At 39.8% G+C, this 19,629-nt stretch overlaps 1 protein-coding gene across 11 annotated transcripts in view; it reads left to right on the top strand.

Annotated features, from left to right (window-relative positions):
* Positions 1-2,041: 2,041 nt before the first annotated feature.
* PLEKHA1 (pleckstrin homology domain containing A1) overlaps positions 2,042-19,629 on the top strand; it is a 37,032-nt gene continuing 19,444 nt past the window's right edge. For 4 of the 11 annotated variants that reach the window (XM_083506210.1, XM_083506220.1, XM_083506216.1 and 1 more), the window contains exons 1-5: positions 2,201-2,456; positions 13,928-14,088; positions 16,167-16,223; positions 17,446-17,491; positions 19,223-19,320. In XM_083506210.1, coding sequence (XP_083362336.1) covers positions 13,948-14,088; positions 16,167-16,223; positions 17,446-17,491; positions 19,223-19,320 — 342 coding nt within the window. In that variant the 5' untranslated portion in view covers positions 2,201-2,456; positions 13,928-13,947. The other 7 variants (XM_083506215.1, XM_083506219.1, XM_083506213.1 and 4 more) reach the window with 6 other exon arrangements.

Raw genomic sequence — 19,629 nt, 5'->3', positions numbered from 1 at the left:
GTCATCTCCCTTCCCCCCACCATGGGCATAGCCAGGATTTTTGTTAGGGGGACAGGCCTTTTGTTGGGGGTGGGGGAAGGCAGAACCTCATTTTGCCATGTATTTTTATTGCTTTAGATGGGGGCAGCTGCCCCCCTGGCTACGTCCATGCCCCCACCATAGGGTTGAAGCCTACAGCTTCAATCCAAAACACACTTAGTAGAAATCTCAGTAAGACTTGCTTCTAAGTAAACATGTCCAGTAAATGTTGTAAATGTGTGAAATGAGGGGGGCAGCCCAGGCATCCTCAACAGAAACAGAACAGTACATTCAAATCAAGTCAAATGGGAGCATTTCACAAAATGTGCACAGAAGGAATCAAAGATCAGCAGCCACGATGGTAGCTGCCAAGACATTATCAGGCACTCTTTAGGAATCAGGATGGTGCCTTGTCAAACTTGAGTTATATGTAATCAAACTATGAAAGAGTACTGCATTCTCCATTGTGTAAATTATACAATGCAAGTTTTGCTGGCACACGACAGACATTGTGGGTGAAAGTTTCGTCACTTCTTCATGAATCATGATACACTATTAGATGGTGTGACTCTGGGACTTTTACTGAAAGATAATTTAAAACATTTGAATAATTGTGAATGCATGAAAAGCTGCTTTCTCACAGAGAAAGGAGCAAGCTCTATGACCCTTCATGGGTTTGGTAGAAAATGTTGCCATGGTAATTGCAAACCATTGTTCACAGCTGACTTCAGCATTCATTGTTGCATTCTGATTACAGCTTTTGTTTCATTATGAAGTGTGATTACTGAAAGCCTCCTTACAACAAAGATGTATTTTCATGCAAGAGCTGAGTATAGAAGAGGCCTTTTAGAAATCCACCCCCCCCCCCGTTTTAAGCCTGAAAAGGGGGTGGGGGGAGCCCTACTATTCCAAAGGAAGCAAATTTAAAATTGATTGTTGTAAAAGTGGTTTTATGACACCATTGGAAAGAACAATTATTGGTCTCTCAAAGTTTTATGAGGTAATGCCTGAATTTACTAGACTTCTGACTTAAAACACAGAACAAAGGAGAACTTTTAAAATTATATTTACTCAGACTTCTCTGCAGTTATGAACTTGTTTAAACATTGATACATTTTATTGCATCAGCTTATGCAAGAGAGCATGCAGACTCCTACCCTAATGTAATTTGGCCTAATAAATGAAAGCACTGCAACCACATGGTATCTTCTGTCCTTTGACCAACACAGTGTGCTTTGAAACATGCTCAGCAAGAGTTAAAAATCTATCAGTTTTTATGGTTCAGTTTTTATGCACTGAACTGCAAACAATGTTTATACAATCTTTGTATCGGAATCAGGAATAATGGATAAATCCCAGTTATTTGATGTCAGACCTCCTATATCCCATCATGATTACAAAGCCTGTTATGGCTGGCGCAAAATATTTATCTGATTTAGTTATGTTAGTCAATGTAATGACCAATGTTATCTTATCTTAGTTAATGAACATGTATGTAAGGGGGATAATTATTTACTAAATTTAATTCCTACCTTTTCTCCATGGAGAGCAAGGTAGTGTACATGGTCAACACCGTCTAATCATTTATTTTATTTAAAAGAATCCTAAGCCACCTGCAAAAAAGGAGAAGCAAAGTGGTGCACATGCTGCAAAAAATGAATAAATTCAATCCATATTAAATCTAAATCCAATAACCTGACAGTTAAAATAATAAAACAGGAAGAGCGAGATAAAGCTATCTGTATTGCATTTCTATCCTTGTGACCCATTCCACTCGCTCTCAAGACTCCACGCCTCGTTTTATTTGCAGTTTACTTTTCTTTCAATGGAGCCCAGTTACACCAATTGGCACTCTTCGCTCCCATTATTTCCTATGGACCTTCAGAGAGCTCCCATTGTCCCCAACGGGGACATTCCTGCAGTTCGTTTCAGTACTTCCCTCCCCCGACCCTAGTGAATACATGACAGGTCCGAGCCTGTAGCCTGAGTTCCGCGGAACGAGGAATACAAATCCCAGCATGCAACGGGCTCCGAAGCGATCGCGCGACGCGGGGGCAGGCGCTGGGAAGACTACACTTCCCATGATGCCTCTCGGCAAGAGAAAGCCGGGCTTTCGAAGCTCCCTTATGGAGCACGGCCTTCTTGGGACCTGTAGTCCTTCACCGACTTCAACCCCCACCCCCATCCCAAGCTCTGGCGGCGGGAACTTGGCGCATGCGCCCTGGGCTCGCGAGAGCAGGCAGTTCCTGTAGCTCACACTGAGGTAACTAATAAAGTTTCTCCTCTGAGGAGGGAAGGAGAAGAGAGAGCGAAGGGGGAGAAAAAGAGCTCCAGCGCCGAGAGGAAAAGAGGGCGGGACCGCGCCGGGGAGCGGCTGGTCCGGCTTCGTAGGGCGCTCTGCGTTCGGGGGGCTCTCGCAGGAATTTCCGCGGATTTGAGTGAGTACCGGCCGCCTGAGGGAGAGAGCAGGGCCGAAGGAAGAAGAAGCGGGGTATTAAAAACACGCACAAACGCCCCACTTCCCTGCTTAATGCCGCCGCCGGCTGAAAGGGGTCTCGCCTCGCCTGAGGAAGGGAGCCCGGCGGCCTCTGTGGGGGAAGGTAGGGGGCCGCCAGGGCGGAGGCGCCTCGGAGCAGGTCGGCGGCTGTGAGGCGAAAGACGGAGGCTTGGCCCGGCGAGGGGGCTGGGGGATGGGGCTGCTCTGGTGGTTCGTTGAGGTGAGCAGAGTGGGGGGTGGGGGTTAAACAGGTTCCGGGGCGGAAGGTGCAGGTCTGAGGGGAGATGGGAGGGGGCGTGGGAGCCCACTGGCCACGGCGAGGCAGCAGAGCCTGGAAGAGGCGGCTGTGGGCTGGCAAGGCGGCATGTCCTCCTCCTCCTCCTCCCAGGGCCAGGTGCTTGTTGCCCCCCTGCAGGCGAAGCTCCTTCCTGGCTGTCGTGGTGGACCTTTGGCCTCCCGAGAGTAGGGAGCTCGGTGGTGGCGGCGGCTGCTAAGCTCTCAAGGTGGCTTTGGGGTCTGCCAGGGGCAGCGCGCCCTCTTGAATGTTGAGGGTTGGGGTCGCGCTCCCTATCCGCAGGCAGGGATATCCCGCCGGGTGTTTTAAGTAATTGGTAAATAAGAATGCTGCGGGGCAGCGTCGCGGGGTCGTGACAGTGCCTTCATCCCCTAGAAGCGTTTGGTTGGCTATGTGCAGTAGGGTCTGCTGGGATAGCCCAGTGGTTAGAGCGTGAGACTCTTAATCTCGGGGTTCAGGCCCCACGTTGGGCAAAATGATTTCTGCATTGCAGGGGGGGGGGGTTGGACCAGAGGACTCTAGTGGTCCCTCCCAATTCTACAATTGTATGTTTCTGATTCTATTTTTATGATCTTATGATCCAGAAAGGGCTCCTCTTGGTAGATATTTCTTTCTTTGTTTGTTTTTGGGGTGGGAAGTGCGGGTGGGGAGAGCAGCTGGCCTAGTTGCTGTGCCCTAGGAACTGCAAAGGGGACAGGATATGGTGTGTGTCGTTTGTATGTAGCATTGGATGTGCTCATGTTGAAACTAGCATGCTGAGGAGCTGAAGGATTGGTGTCATGAGGGCGTCTGCGATTACCTCTTTGAAATGGATTTTCAGGAAAGGCTGCCCTCTGCTTTTGCTTAGCTCTGCAGCATGTAGCATTTTCTCTTAAATGCCTGCCTATTCTTTGACTAGGACTCCCAAAGTGACTTTTTACCCTGGGGAAAACTTGGCAGCTCATGGTATAATTAACCTGGTAAGTGTTTGAGACTATGCAACATCCCCAGCGGTCAGGGGTTGATCTTGTTACCAAGTAATTTTTGTTACTTCAGTATTCTGAGTGTGACGCTGTGGAGACTCAGATCTTATCGGTCTTGAGAATTATAGAGTGATTTGGGTTGTGGTTGAATGCTGTGCTTTTGTAAAGGATTGGTGCATGAATGCTGACAAATGTTTTCAGTGGGTTTGCGGAGTTATGCCTTTGTGTATGATGCAAACTGGAATTTTGAAGCAGCAGCTTAAAGGCAATTAGAAGAGATACTTTAATTAAAACCTTATTTGCTTTAAGTGTTGTATTTCCTTTTTGATGACTTCAAAAGCCTGCTAATACTGGGATTTCTAGCTTCATTAATATCTGTAAAGGGTTCAAAGTTCCTTATCTAGCTGTTTTGGTTTGCCAAACATTATTTTCACTTTATCATCACAGGATAGTAATGCTTTCTGAGAAATTTGGAGATGTATATATTTTCTGTGTGCATTTATAATTCACTCTTTACAATAGTCTCAGGATGGAGAATACACATACACTAAAACCAACAATTAATAATATAAACTAAACAGAAAATTATAACATGGGTATATTACATGGGGAGGTTTGTACATAGATATTCCTGAAGTATCTTCTTCAAAGAAAGCGTTAATGTAATTATTGAGATTTTGACTTTTGGGGGGGGGAGGGGGAGGGATTGAGAATATTCTTCAGCTGTTGATGTGCTGGAATATGCATATCTGGGGTATCTAGATTGATAAGGGTAAAGGGACCCCTGACCATTAGGTCCAGTCGTGACCGACTCTGGGGTTGCTGCGCTCATCTCGTTTTATTGGCTGAGAGAGCCGGCGTACAGCATGTGGCCAGCATGACTAAGCCGCTTCTGGTGAACCAGAGCAGCGCACGGAAATGCTGTTTGCCTTCCTGCCAGAGCGGTACCTATTTATCTACTTGCACTTTGACGTGCTTTCGAACTGCTAGGTTGGCAGGAGCAGGGACCGAGCAATGGGAGCTCACCCCGTCGCAGGGATTCGAAACGCCGACCTTCTGATTGGCAAGTCCTAGGCTCTGTGGTTTAACCCACAGCGCCACCTGCATCCCTTATCTAGATTGATACATAGGCCTAACTTGCAATATGTGTCTATGCCAGTGGCCAATCCCCCTCTTGTGCCGTTTGATGGTTGAGTTGGAATTAGTAGCATTCTCACATTCTGAAATAGCATAGCTTAATAAGAGTACAGATAACCACAATAAAAAAATACATTTACAACTGCTCTCATATATAGGCTCTAGAATCAATGAGGCATTTTCTAGTCTTCAGGAGATTATGTAGTCATTAACATTTATAATGCAGTCTATGCAATCACCTATTTTAAGTGCCTAATATCAACATAACACGCTGTGTCAGGGTGGGAATCCCCTTTCAGTCTGAGGACCATAGTTCGTTCTTAGCAACCATCTGGAGGTCAGATGCCAATGCCGGGCATGGCCGGGGCAAAGTGGGCATGGCAGTGAATGTAACGTTTACCTTTGTGCAGCCTGCTAGTTTCTACACACATTCCCCTCTCCAATTATTAGAGTTCATGGGCACATTGTGGTGAGACAAAAACACTAAAGGAAGATATGAAGCAGGGCCAGTGAGGAGTGTGGTTGGGAAGGAAGTGTGGCTTGGGGAGAATCCCAAGGGCTAGAGGGCCTTATCAGCCTCCTGAGAATGAGGTTCCCCACTCCTGCATAATATTGTACCAGCTATTAAGTACTGTATACATATTTTTTATGTATGTGTTATACTCAGTGCTTTTTTTCTAAAAAAATGTTTAGGGGTACTCTCATTTTCCTACTCATATTGAAATACTGCCCCTCAATGAGGCCAAACTTAGATTCACAAAATGTTTACCTGCGTACCCCCAGAAAAAAAGCACTGGTTATACTGAGGAGAATTTAAAATGTGGCAAAATTGCTTAGTTGCCAAACCAGATGTTAAGCTGATGTGGAGGGAACTACTAACATGAGTACAACCTTTTCTTATATGAATTGCTTTCCATTTAAGCTAGTGATTTCCAGAGATAGTATTTTGACCATCAAAGATATAATTCACAGGGGTATGTAAGGTCCAGATTTTGTTCATGCAACTTGTTGAAGTAGTAGGAATTGTGTCCCTGCTGCAAGGAAGTTCATGAAGTTTTGCAACTTGCAGAAGTAGGGCCTGTAGGCAACAATGTGTTAGTATGTGACAGTTGAAAGGGTACCTGTATTAATGGAATGATGAATTAATTGCTTCCTGGGGAAAAAGGTTCTTCTCCTAATACTTTCATTTCACATCCTCATCCATATTCACAGAATCAATGAATGTATATTTCGCCAATCAATTAATGGTTGCAAAAGTTCTGTTTCCATCCCCTTTTCTTTCAGATGGTATGTTTGTACAAAACAACTCTTCAGTTGTTTCAGTAACTCAGTATTTCACTAAGATTGACAGAGTCTTCTCTAGTGTGCTTTAGTAAAGGCACTGCAGTTGGCCTTGCAGTGGGGACCAAATGATGAATGTAGTAATCAATATGTCTATGATCATGTGTGACATCTAATCTGGAAATCAGCAGCTTGGATAAAACACTAAAGGCTAGTTTTCACCGTTTCATGCTTTGTGGTGTGATGGTGCAGTTGTTTCAGTGTTGAACCAGTGCTTCTCATAGGCATATGTTGGGCTACTGTGGGTACAGGATTTTGGACTAGATGGGCCACTGGCTTGATGCAACAGACTCTTCTTATGTTTCTGTGCATAAGTATGTTTTCTTCCCATTTAGTTGTTAACCCAGGAGATTTAGACAGTGCTTGTATGTATAGAGCTTTTGGCATGCTGCAGCAACTGTAGCTATGGTTTCTACTCAATTGCTATAAGGAGAAAGTGAATTTCTGTGGAGGACTATCCTGTAAAAACACATCAAATAACCAAGGAAGGAATTTATATACTTCATTACAAAGAATAGGACAGTGATGATGGAAAGATACAAAGGCTGTGACTGATACATAAATACTGATATATATATAGCACCTCCTCCCTTTATCGCTGAATTGCAGAAATAGTATTTAGATAAAAGGCCTTGTTCACAACACTTGTACTCAATTTTCAGTTTTGCAGAAATGGACAATCCACTTAATATTTTAATGTGTGAGCATCTTTCGGCCTGGAAATGAATTGGCAATCAGTGCTGCTGTTTTTTTGTTTGTTTTGAAAGGGGTTATGTGAATTCTAAATGGAGCTCCAGACAGTAATGTGGATGCTGCGGTCTGGACTAATTGAAATTTCAGTCTTTTTCAAAAGCAGCTCTATGTCAGAGTGCATAACAATAACCCAGTCTGGAAGTTATCAGAGCATGTTGATCAGCTCGCTGTAGTTGGAGATAGGCATTCCTAGTCACTGAGGCTACCTGAACATCCAGTGACAATGTTGGCTGTAGGAGTGCCCCCAAGCTATGGACCAGCTCCTTCCAGGAAATTTCAAGCCAGTCCAGAACAGGTGGTCTCCCCATATGTAAGATTTGAGAAACTGGAACACATAAGTCTTATAAGGATTCAGCTTACTGGTCCACATGGTGCATACAACTAAAGTACAGAAGACTGGTTCCGACAGCCATCAGGTTCCAAGCATGCTGTCTTGTATATGAATATTTTCAGTGCAGGCAGAAATCCCATTATGGAGACAGTTATGCGATAAGGATTTCATTATGAACTGAATTATATGGTAGTTTGATTTTTATAAACCTGTACTTTACCATGCATTTCCTGCTATTGGAATATGAAACAGGGTTTCTTTTGTTTTAAAGGAAGGAAGTTAGTGTTGGTGCTTTTAAAAGTAGATATACTTCCTTAAGGAAGATGCAGAAACATCAGGGCTGTGTAGGTGTCTAATTTTTCAAAGACCAATATACAATCAAGGCATTTCATGGAGAGAGTAAGAATTTACAGTGGTTCTGACAGTTTAAGCTCCAGACAGCTTCAGAAAATTGTCGACTTGATGCATTTTCCTCAGGTCTAAAATAAATGTATTTGGCTAATCTATGTGAAATGCCTATTGTTTGAGGGAAATAGTTTAGTTCGTAATACTTAAAATCTATTTCTATAAGATACTAATGACTTTTCAGATTTGTCACGTTCCAATATGTTCTTCTTAATCTTCTGATTTAGTCTTCTGTTAGTTTAATTATTTTTAGTGTATTTTAATTTGTTTATTTGTTTTTATGTTGCTCATCATCTTGAGGTTCCTTGTTGGGTAAAAAGGCAATATATAAATGCCTTTGATGTATTGACAAGAATTAGAGTGGAAAAATTCCAAGCATTTGGATGACTAGGATCCTAAAAATTGGGACTGATGTCTAGAGTGGCTGGGGAAACCCAGCCAGATGGGTGGGGTATAAATATATTATTCTTATTCTTATTGAAATAGGGAGCATTTTCTCTCCTAAGATATTCAGGGTGTGACTTTTATGACAGAGATCCATTGGACTCGATGGCCCTTGTGGTCTCTTCCAACTCTATGATTCTATGGTAGCAGGTTCGATTTTATTGACACTGGGTGATATTTAGCTAGATAATGGATCAGAATAGGTGCATTGAAATCAATAGACTGAAGTTATTCAATTTGAACTCAGTGGGTCTTCTGTGGGTATGACTAATGTTGAATATTGTCCCACTCTAAAATGGTATTTTAAGCATTTGAAAACTAGGCATAGTGCATATCTTCAGACGCTTATGTAGGCTAACGTCCATAGTTATTTAGCTTTTCCTTGTACTGTGTTCCCTTTGGACAGTTTTCATCTTTGCATCTCTTTAGCCTTTCAAATTCAAAATCCTTCTTGAATGTAGTGCCAAAAATCAAATGGTGTCTTTTAAACACAGGTTACAACCCCACACAGAGTTAAGTGTGCTCAAACCCGCCCCGTCCCCCCATGGGCACTTAATTCTGTATTGATACAGAAGTTGGACCAATGAAAAGTTCATTTAGACTTGTGAAGTGTGTCAGTTGCTTAGTCAATCTACTCATCTAGTGAAATGTTTTGTGAAGCCAAGAATGCTGCTATTTATGCAGCGAGCATTTTCTATTAGCATCACTATGTTTTCAGATAGCAAAGACAAAAGTGAATGGCCCTTGATCCGAAGCTACAGAAGTATGTGGTGTGATATATCTATATACCACATGCACACACACCCTTTGTCTATCTTCATTTAGAAACACATGCCCGCTTGTCTGCTTTGTAACAACATTTAAAACTAACACCTGTTTTTAAAATAGTGGCTATGTGTTTCTTCACTAAATTGAAAACCAAGTGTGTGTTTAGACTATCCTTGTGGCTTCAAACAAAAGCTAGTGAGAATTGTTTTCCCCTCTTTTATTACTGACACTTGCATAACCTAGTGATATATAATAATTAGTAGCTTGTCTTTATTGACATGCATTACAATACTAATAAAATAATATTTCATCACCATAAGACATGATTGCCCTATATTTGATCCATCAGGTGGTTAACCCTGGTTATAGTATTACTTAATATGCCTTTTGTGGTATGTTAGCTCCCTAGTGTATGTAGCATTGGACTTTTCTGTCATAGCATTGTATTGTATTTAGTTTGCTTCCCACTAAGCAGGACTTTGAGTTTTGCATCAAGCCAGTCTGGATCCAGAATAAATTATGCTAATTGAATTTGGATGTGTTTATTTACTGTGTTAATTTTAGTTTACAGAATTCAGTTTGTCAGACAGTTTGAAATTATTTGAACAGTACTGGGTGTGCACGGGCCAAAGTGTTATGGAAATGGAAAAACAGCCTACTTTGGGATGGGTTGTGATGGGAGGTAGATTAAATGTTGAAAATCACTTAACTTTTCATCTGTCTTTTTGTGAAACCAAAGGAGTGGTTGGAAGAGCAGTGAACATAGATGAGCTGGTGTTGTGGCTTTTGGTTTGTTTGTTTTTTGGACTTGTTGCTGAAAGCTTGAATTCTGTTCTTCCAACCTTTGCAAGAGTGCTCAGATCCAGAAATGCACTTTTGATGTTTATATACTTGCATATACTGTGTTGGCCCTCAAAAGTTAAGTGGCAGGAATGTAGCTTCTGCAAAAGATTAGCAATAATTCCAAACTCAGCTCTTTGTGATCGAAATCATGCTACAGTTATTACTCCTCCTAGTTCTTATCAGCTTGGGAGGGTAATGTGCATTTTGGTTTGCATCTTCCTTAGAAGTGGCCAAGCAGGAAGCACATTGTGACTCATAACTGTCTTGAACATTGGCAGAAGGTGATAATATAGTAGCAGAAGGGATAAAAACTAATTTTGAATTTAAAAACTAAAGGAGATTCTTAAAAAAAACACCAAGTAAGTAAAAGCCTGGCTAAACAGAAGTGAGGAACCTATGGCCATTCAGATATTCTTCTGGAAAATATCCTCCAGTATCTTACCAGGATCATTCACAGGCTGATCTTTAAGAGAATTTAGAGAATTTAGTTACCTGACCTATGCAATTTGTTCAGCTCTCAGATTATGAATCTTAACGACTTTTCAAGGATATATAGTGCTCATCTCATGGAGGAAAAAATTCTTAGCTCAGTAATTTCTTGAAAGTTCTACACATAGTAAATTCACATGTTTTCTCAGAAGTCTACTGTTCTTTGTTGCTGCTAGATAAATGTGCATTAACCATTAAATAATTAGGATTTTAGCATTAGCTTTCAGTTAGTGATAGCCCTTAAAATCCTTAAATGTGTATTGAAAACTAAATAGAAATCTAAGTTTATGTAACTTAGATGTGCTGCGGAATTATATGACTAAACATTTTTTAGTTATGTTCCTAGGTTGTGTTTGTTTTGTTACATTATAGCCGCCACTTTACATGCATTCTTATTAAGAAAATGTATGACCTATAACATGGGAAATTTGGTTTAAATCAGTTCTTTTTTTAAAAAAATTGGCTGTTCTTAAGACTGAAGTTCTTCTAACTTCCCAGATCTTGTGTATGGGATATACGGTCAAATCTCAGCTCCCAGACCTCTCCATTTTGGAACGCTTTGGCTCCTGAACACTGAAAACCCGGAAGTAAATGCTCCAGTTTCCAAACATCTGTCACAGCTTCTGCTTGAGTGCAGGAAGATCTTGAAGCCAATCGGAAGCTGTGCCACGGTTGTCGAACATTTTGGAAGCCAAACAGACTTCTGAAATGGATTATGTTTGACAACCAAGGTTTTGACTGTACTTCCTAGTCAGCACATTAATACTGAGCCCTTGAGATCTATGTAACTATGTTTTGGTTTCAGTAAATGGCAAGCAGAAGAAACTTGACTATGCTGTTGTGAGGGCTGGATAAATCTGGGATATCTGGTAATTACATACACCACCCAAAATAAAGGCCGTAGAAGTCTGGCCCTGAGTAATAAAATAAAAACTAACTTTTTTCTGGGCCACAAAGCTATAGATTTTATACAGAGAATATTAGCCTAGTATATGACTCTGGCTAATTTGACAGATTTCCCAAACGTAGGTATGATGCCTTGCTTCATATTGGAGTGAAAATAAAACTAGCTCAAATTTTTGGCTGCTTAGATGTGGTATAGGTAGTAAAGGAAACCTGTCAGATATTAACTTTAGAATCTAATGGCTGAATATGTGTCCATACTTGTTTTGTCCTAGAAAATCTGGAGTATGCAAAGTATTTGTTGGTTATCCTTATACCAATACGCTCTCTTTCTCTCACTTCCTGCTTGTTCTCAATAACATTGTTTCTGTCTATGGCTCCAAGGCATTGTGGTAAAATATTGTAACATGTTCTGACAAATGGTATAATTATAACTCCACAGTCCACTGCATTCAGGAATGAGTGGTGTTAAGACATCTCAAAAGTTTAAATATAGTTCATATTGTCTGTGAGATTATATATCCTCATTTGCATCATTGTTTAAATATTTTTATTAACTTGCTACATGTATACTTTCTCACTTTTAAAGAAATGATACAAGAGCTTAGTAATGAGTTATTAAATCAAAATACAATTGGCATGAACACACACTTAAAATGGATACCATCTTTCATGAAATATTTCAGGCAATATAAACATTTTGTATTTGGACTGAGAGCCATACATTTTTGTAGAGCCAAATGTGGAGAGCAGTGTTAGAAACTCAGATATATAATCTAATTGTCATAAACCAAGGTTACGGTTGCCACAATGGAATGTCTCAGCACCTTTTATTTTTGCAATGGAGATTAATACAATTATGATTATTGATTTCTATACCGTTTTATATTTTAAAGAACAAATCTCAAAGCGGTTTACAGCACATTAAAGCATCAGATAAAACAATCCAGAATAAAACAAATTGAAGCTTCAAGGAAAATATTTCAGATCATTCTGTAAGTGACATTTTGATTTCCCCAGTTGCCAGCCTGGCATCCAGAGATCTCCACGTGGTTGGAATTGGATCCGTACCCGTCACAAAATACACCTGGGGCTTGGCTAATTTCTAACACTGGTGGAGAGTTGCATTGCCCTAATTTGTGGTGCCCTTAGGCTGTTGAGATTTACTCTGTTTTTTAGTTTATCAACAAGCTTAATAGAAGTGCCAGTTGTCCCTATCAACCAGGATAACATATGGAGAGATCCATTGTGGCCAAATCTGCAGTATGTTTGCCTTAAGCTTCAGTCATTTGCTTGAAAGCAAGTTGTACCAAGACTTGCCCAATTAAGTCTGTGTGGCTTTTTTATTTATTACATTTGTATACCATCTTTTTCTTCGCAGGAGCTCAAGGTGGTGTACATGGTTCTCCTCTCCATTTCACCCTCACAACAACCCTGTGAGGTAGCTTAGACTAAGGGATGGTGGCTGGCCCAAGGTCAACCAGTCAGTTTCATGGCTGTGTGGGGATTTGAACCATGGTCATAGCCCAACACTTAGATTGAGCCTATAATATTCTTTATTATATTGTAACAGTTATTTTTTTTAAAAAAATGCTGTATCTGTGCCAGAAGGGCTCACTTAGCACAATTATGCTTAATTGAAAGCTTAGAGGATAAGAAGGCCAAACAAACAATAATTAAAAGTAATCAAGCATTCAAATATGTTACCCTCATTTCCTTATCCCTAATTCACCTGCCTCACCTCTTCCTTCCTCTCCAGTATTATTTATTTATTAGTATTCATCCCCTTTGCATGAGGTTTAAAAGTCCAAAAAATAATAAACATAAATTGAATATAGAAACTTCATATAACACTCACATGCAACACATTGCCGGTGAACCAAGTCTGCAACTGCTCTTGTGGAAAAGGTTTAAACCCCAGCATATTTTTTGAAAGAATGATTTAGCACAATTATATCTTAATAATTAATATATTCTAGAAACTGAATAAATCCACTATTGTTGTTTTATATGCCTTGGTTGAAAGGGTCTTGGTAGCACTTGAAGCATGCAATTCTAATTATGTGAAGACTGTAAGTTTTAACATTATTCAGGCTTCTGGGTGTAATACCGTATTAGCCTGAATATAAGCCTCACTTTCCCCCCAAATTCTGACCAGGAAAAGTTAAAGTGTGGCTAATATTTGTGACCTTACGGTATGCAGCCAGGAGCACTGGGCAAAGAGCACTAGAAGTGTGGCAAATGGGCGCCTGCCCTGCGCATAGTCCCCCATCCTCTCCCCCAAGGCCAGGAAGGGAGAGAGCGAGGAAGCGGAAAGGCAGCCAGCAGTGCAGTGCAGCCCCCCCCCCCCGGCCAAGAGCAGTGAGGAATGGAGCAGCTTATATTCGGGTATTTTTTATTTTTTTCTCTCCCCCCCCCCCAATCAATTTTAAAGGTGTGGCTTATATTCAGGTGTAGCTTATATTCGGGCCAATATGGAAATATTCTCAAGTATCACATCTATTTTGGAATCTCTTGCTGTGCTCTCATGAAAAACAGTGTTTGGGGCAATGTTTAGTGAATCACAATGTTATTTTGTTTTTTATAAAGTTCAGTGAGGATCCCCCCCCCCCCGCTTGCTTATTTAAGTATCATCTTTTCCTAAAATAAGCTATGAAAGTATGTTAGATGAAACTAGTAATGAAACAGTATTGATTAAGTGCAGCTAGTAAAGCAAACATTTGCTACTCTTTGTTTTGCAGTGTAATGTCCAAATTCAGAAATGCCTTATGTGGATCGTCAAAATCGTATTTGTGGTTTTCTAGACATTGAAGAAAATGAAAATAGTGGAAAGTTTTTGCGGAGATACTTCATATTGGACACAAGAGAAGATAATTTGGTATGGTACATGGATAATCCACAGGTAAAAACATTTCAGGATACTTTTAAATGTGTGTGCTTTTTAATAATATGAGATTGAATTGAGCTGGAAGATTTCAAGGAAAAATTCTGCAAGTATTGACTTGCCTTTCAACTTTGTGCAGATACATATTCTGTTAAATTCTCATTTTGCCCTGTGATTCCATCTTCATGGGTCAAATTATTTACCATTTGAAATTTGGGTACCTTTGGCTACGGTCCTAGACACATTTGTTTGAAGATAAAACTGAGACCCAAATAATTGAGGTGTGAAGACTGTGACTGAATGCTGATGGTCAGCAGGTGGCAGGTTCTGGGCTAAATTTGTACCTGAGGTTTGTCATCCAGTCCACGGTTGACATCCAAGAGACAGAAGGTGGAATGGGAAGTAGACTTGTTTATAGATCTTGGCAAGCATTTTAGTGGTGGTGCTTTGGCCACCCAACCCCAACTTCCTTTTCAGAGTGGCTCTTGGGCAGTTGTTTGACTAGGTTTATAGGCTGTACAGTGGTACCTCGGGTTACAGTCGCTTCAGGTTACAGACTCCGCTAACCCAGAAATAGTACCTTGGGTTAAGAACTTTGCTTCAGGATGAGAACAGAAATCGCGCGGTGGCGGTGCAGCGGCAGCCCCCATTAGCTAAAATGGTACCTCAGGTTAAGAACAGTTTCAGGTTAAGAACGGACCTCCAGAGCAAATTAAATTCTTAACCCAAGGTACAACTGTAATCTAGAAAAGAAAGACAACTTTGTTGTATTGTCAGGATTTTCACACTTCTAGTTTTCAACTTCAAACTTACTTGAAAATAAAGAATTGGCTGGCTCAGTGCCAGATGGTGTCTGGGTGAAAACAAAGGAAGTTTACCTGGTTACTTAGGTACATTTGACATGTGTCAATTTAAGGGCTGAGCCATTGTGCCCATTTTGTAAGAATATTTGGATTTTACTGGATTCAATCAGAATGGAAGAGTTATTAACCATATTGGGCCCCATGAGAAAACTCATGGAAATCAGTGGAGCACTTCTGCAAAAGATGCAAAATACCATTTGGTCCTAAATTTGAGACACCTGATTTATGTGGCAACAGTACTTCGATTTGGGTGTGTGTTAGTGTGTATATTAATCACAGCACCTGAAATACATTGTAATAATCAAGAGCTAGTCAGAGACTAGTTTTGCTAAGGCTAAGCCTTTAAACTGATGCTAGCAAGCTGTTTTAGTGTAGGAGTTTATTTTAAAGTAACAAAACACAATGGTAGCAGCATTCTGTTACACAGAAGGTCTGCTGGGCCGGATAATTACGTTGTAGAGATTTCTACCCCACCCTTCAGACAGGTTGCCAGGATTATTTTCAAATTAGAGAAATTAGCAAAATCTAGAAAGGGTAAAAGCATCAGCCAGAAGAAAAACCTGCTTAAATTAAAAATAAAATAAAATAAGCTAAAATATAGGAGGAGGTGGAATGTTCAGATTCATGAAACAAGTGCAATTAAGAAAGTTGTTTCCAAAAACAAGCAGGATTAAGCTGGCTGGCGTAATTGGGTATAACACAGAGGGAAGAATGAAAAAGGAATTGCAATTACTAGTTCTTAGAATATTTTGTTCTATGTGGATTTCAAGCTTTTGAACAAAGCCTCAGAGCTTTTCTGAAAGCTGTATTTGGTGTGCATGTCTACTTGCTAGTAGGCCTGGGTGATGTATCAATACATCGTCCAGGATTGGTTTGAGGACCAGAGCATGATGGTGCCTTCACCCAGCAGTATATCATGGGTGGAACTTGCCTGCTGCCCAGCTCCTTACCTTCCTTCTCCAGCTGCCTCTTTCGTCCCTGTGCCAGGTGCTGACAGTGGTAGGAGCGGTGGTGGTTTCACCCCAGCACCTCATGGGACTGGGGCCAATGCTCCTCCCTCCGTGTTGGAGGGAGATCTTTCTAATAAAGATCAAATAGATAAGAACATGTTAGAAAAATATTCTATCTTTTGAATGGTTTTTTTTTTTAATCTGATGGTTTGAAAATTTGGGCATATATTGTCTTAATTGATAGCACTGCACAATAAAATAAAAACTATTTTCTTGACTACAGAACCTTCCCTCTGGATCTCCGCCAGTTGGAGCCATTAAACTTACCTACATTTCAAAGGTATGTATGTGTTCCTCTAAAGATTGTATTTCCAAATTCATAACACACTTTGAAAGGAATTGAGATGTGAGTAACTTCTTTAAGATGTAGCTAGTAAATATGTGTCTTGATTTTGGCTATTGTTTCTGAGAACATTGGAAAGGAAGAATGCAAAGTCAGAATTCTGAAACTATTTGCAGTCCTTTATGCTCACAATAATTTTTGAATTCATTACATCTACTTCAAATCACTTATTTATTATTCAAAGGTTGTATTAATATATATAGAAGCATTTTTGCTGCATTTCAGTGCAATATTAAAAAGAAACTACCTTCTGGGTAAATATTGGAAAAATAAATTTAAATGTTGTGAAACATGAAACATTGTAATACTTAGTGCAGAAATTCCAAGTTCTTAGCTCCTTGTACATACTGGTAAGGCCTTTACTCTAAAGATCTCCGATTTTCCAGCCTGTTTTGGATTTCTCAGTCTTTCTCACTACACAAACTGCACAAACATTTGTCGCAATACCAAGGAAGAAACCAGTATGTGAAAAATGAGTTGAAAAAAAGTTGAAAAGCCACTATCTGTTTTTTTGGAAGTTGGGAGCTTTAATACATTAAGAAAAATGCTGATACAAAAAATACTTTTTCATGTTTATATCTGTGCCTTATGTGGGCTTGTTAATTTGTTTATTATTATATTTTCATGTTTATTGTATAAACTGCTCTTTGATTTTTATGAAGAGTGGTATACAAATGAAATAATAATAAATGCCATTTTTTCAGTCATATCAGTAAGCCCACAAAATTTCTTGCCTGCAAAGTTTTTTAGTAGCTTGCTAAGGAAGCAGAAGAAAGGAAGTCCTATGCTTGGTGGGCAGCATGGCAACACAGGCTACAAGCCTCTTTGCCGTTCAGTAAAGAAAATTGTTCCCCCCCCCCAAATCTGCCATGGTAGGATTGATATGTTAAAGTAAAGAATAAGTCCAGTTTGGATAATATTACATGTGTTTCCATTCTTTGCAGGCCCCACCCTTTGCATGTTACCTTTACCACAGAAATACTCCATTTCTAGAGTCCTTTGTAGAGATGACATAGCTCACTGGTGTTTTATGTGGATCTGTGTACTAGTGTAATGTGTGTTTGTAATCAACACACAAATCAAGGTGTATTGTAAGGAATTTTTATGTTGTACATGATAATTTTTATTATGGTAATGCATATAACTGTCATTTTTTTAGGTTAGTGATGCAACTAAACTGAGGCCAAAGGCAGAATTCTGCTTTGGTAAGTTGTAGTAGACTGCATAAATGTTGTTGTTGTTAACTGCAATCAGGATATGTTCTGCCCATTTCTTATCAAATACAAGTGGAAATATCTATTTGGAATTCAAGTTAATTCATTTTAAAGGTTTCCTTCTAATTTAAAGAAGAAAAGTTATTCCTTTTTATAGATTAGATATTGGCAGTATCTAAATTAGCAAAATTGTTGATCATACAGCGACAAGTGGCAGTTACCAATGGTATATTTAATAATTGGATAATTAAAACATTATTTCTGTATTTGTTTTGACAAAATTAATCAACACTTCATATGTTGTAAAATATTTTTTCCCCTTTCTCATGTTGTGCACCATTATATACACTGGACTTTATACAGCAAAAACAGAAAGAACGAGAGTCATGTTTTAATACACATCGGTATTAACAATGCCTGCTAATTTGTTATTTGCAGTGAGTTTAACATGCATCTGGTGATTAAGCAAAGCCTAGATGGCCATGTTAGCATATGCAACAAATTATAAGAATGGCTGCAGGCAGGGCTTCTTTTGGAGCTATTGCTTGTAGTGTTGCTATAGGCTATGTCCAACTGTGGGATCCCAATAGCACTAAGTATCTGACTATGTGGTGAGGCCATTTTTACTTATCTTTCTGTTTGTTCAGAATTATGATCTACTACAGAAGCATAGTAAACATAACCTCCTTGCATATCAGAGTACTCCTGACAGCTAGCTTCCTATATGTGTTGCTTACACTTCATGACATGATGAAAGGAGGTGGCCATGTGGCAAAAAGATTCTCAAATATTTAATATAAAGGAACAGTCTTTGTGTGGGTTATTTGAGCTCTAATGCTTTTTCGGTACTCTGTTACACACACAAAGGAATTGTGACAATATAGCGCTAGCTAAGAGAATCCATATGATTACCAATCACTAGGAAATTACTTGCAGATTTAAATATGCAATAAAAATGGCAGAAACCAGCTCTGCGGATGTTGCTTGTTCATTCATATAAATTCTGTGTCTACGGCCATACTTTCCTGAACACGCCCGATCTCGTCTGATCTTGGAAGCTAAGCAGGCTCAGGCCTGGTCAGTACTTGGCTGGGAGACCGCCTGGGAATACTGGGTGCTGTCGGCTCCCCCCCTTAAAAAAACAAAACAAAACAAAACAATAAATAAATTCTGTGTATATCAGGATATGGCATACACATTTTCTTGCTTTAAAAGTCCTGTTGGTTTTTCCTTCTACCTCAACAGCATTTAAACACTAATTTTAGATTTGAAGCACCTATTGTAAGTGTTGGGTCCTATGCATTTTTATAAATAAAAGTCTGTTTAAAAGGACAAATTACTTCTGGTGTTTTCAAACCAGAATTGGATTATTCTTTGTGTATTTCCCCCTCCCATCATACAGGTGTGTTGGTCAGCAAGGGTGTTGGGGTCAGTACTTATTTGGAAAGTTAGAGAAGGGGTGTGTGTGTGTGTTAGGAGATAGGAGAACCAAGACCACATGCATCACTCCCCACCCCCTGCATCTAGAACTATATATAAACAAAACAGAGTTATTTAAGACAGATGAGTATATGCTATTAAAGCATTGAACTTGGGTTTTATAGCTTTGGGATAAGGAGTAATGTACCCAGTTTGACTTTGAGCTTTGTTACAATGCCTAGAAAAAGAACAACATAGTGTTTTTTTTAGTTAATGAAGTCCCTTCCTCCTGTCTTTTAACAGTCATGAATGCAGGGATGAGGAAATACTTCCTACAAGCCAATGATCAGCAAGACTTAGTTGAATGGGTGAATGTCCTGAACAAAGCTACCAAAATCACAGTAAGTAATTATTTGTGCATGGTAGAGTCATTCTACATAGACTTCCACTATACTTGGACAAACGCAGCAACAATATGTTTGGTTTTCTATGTCATTTTCAGGTAGATCTAGTGCTTACCCTGCCTCCAAAAATAAAATATATTTTTAAAATGGTCATAACTAGTAAAACATTATGGCCAAAATTGAGATGGTGTAGAAAGGAACGGACACTGCAAAAGGAACTAGAAACAGAAATCAAATTCCTACTTTTGAATGTCTCGAACTTGGAGAATGCAGGTCAATAAATCAAAGCATGTAATTTCTACAAAT

This window comes from Podarcis liolepis (assembly GCF_965112155.1).
Source record: "Podarcis liolepis genome assembly, chromosome: 5".
NCBI lineage: Eukaryota > Metazoa > Chordata > Lepidosauria > Squamata > Lacertidae > Podarcis > Podarcis liolepis.
The sequence above is the reverse complement of the archived record's forward strand: the minus strand, read 5'-3'. Positions and strand labels throughout refer to the sequence as shown.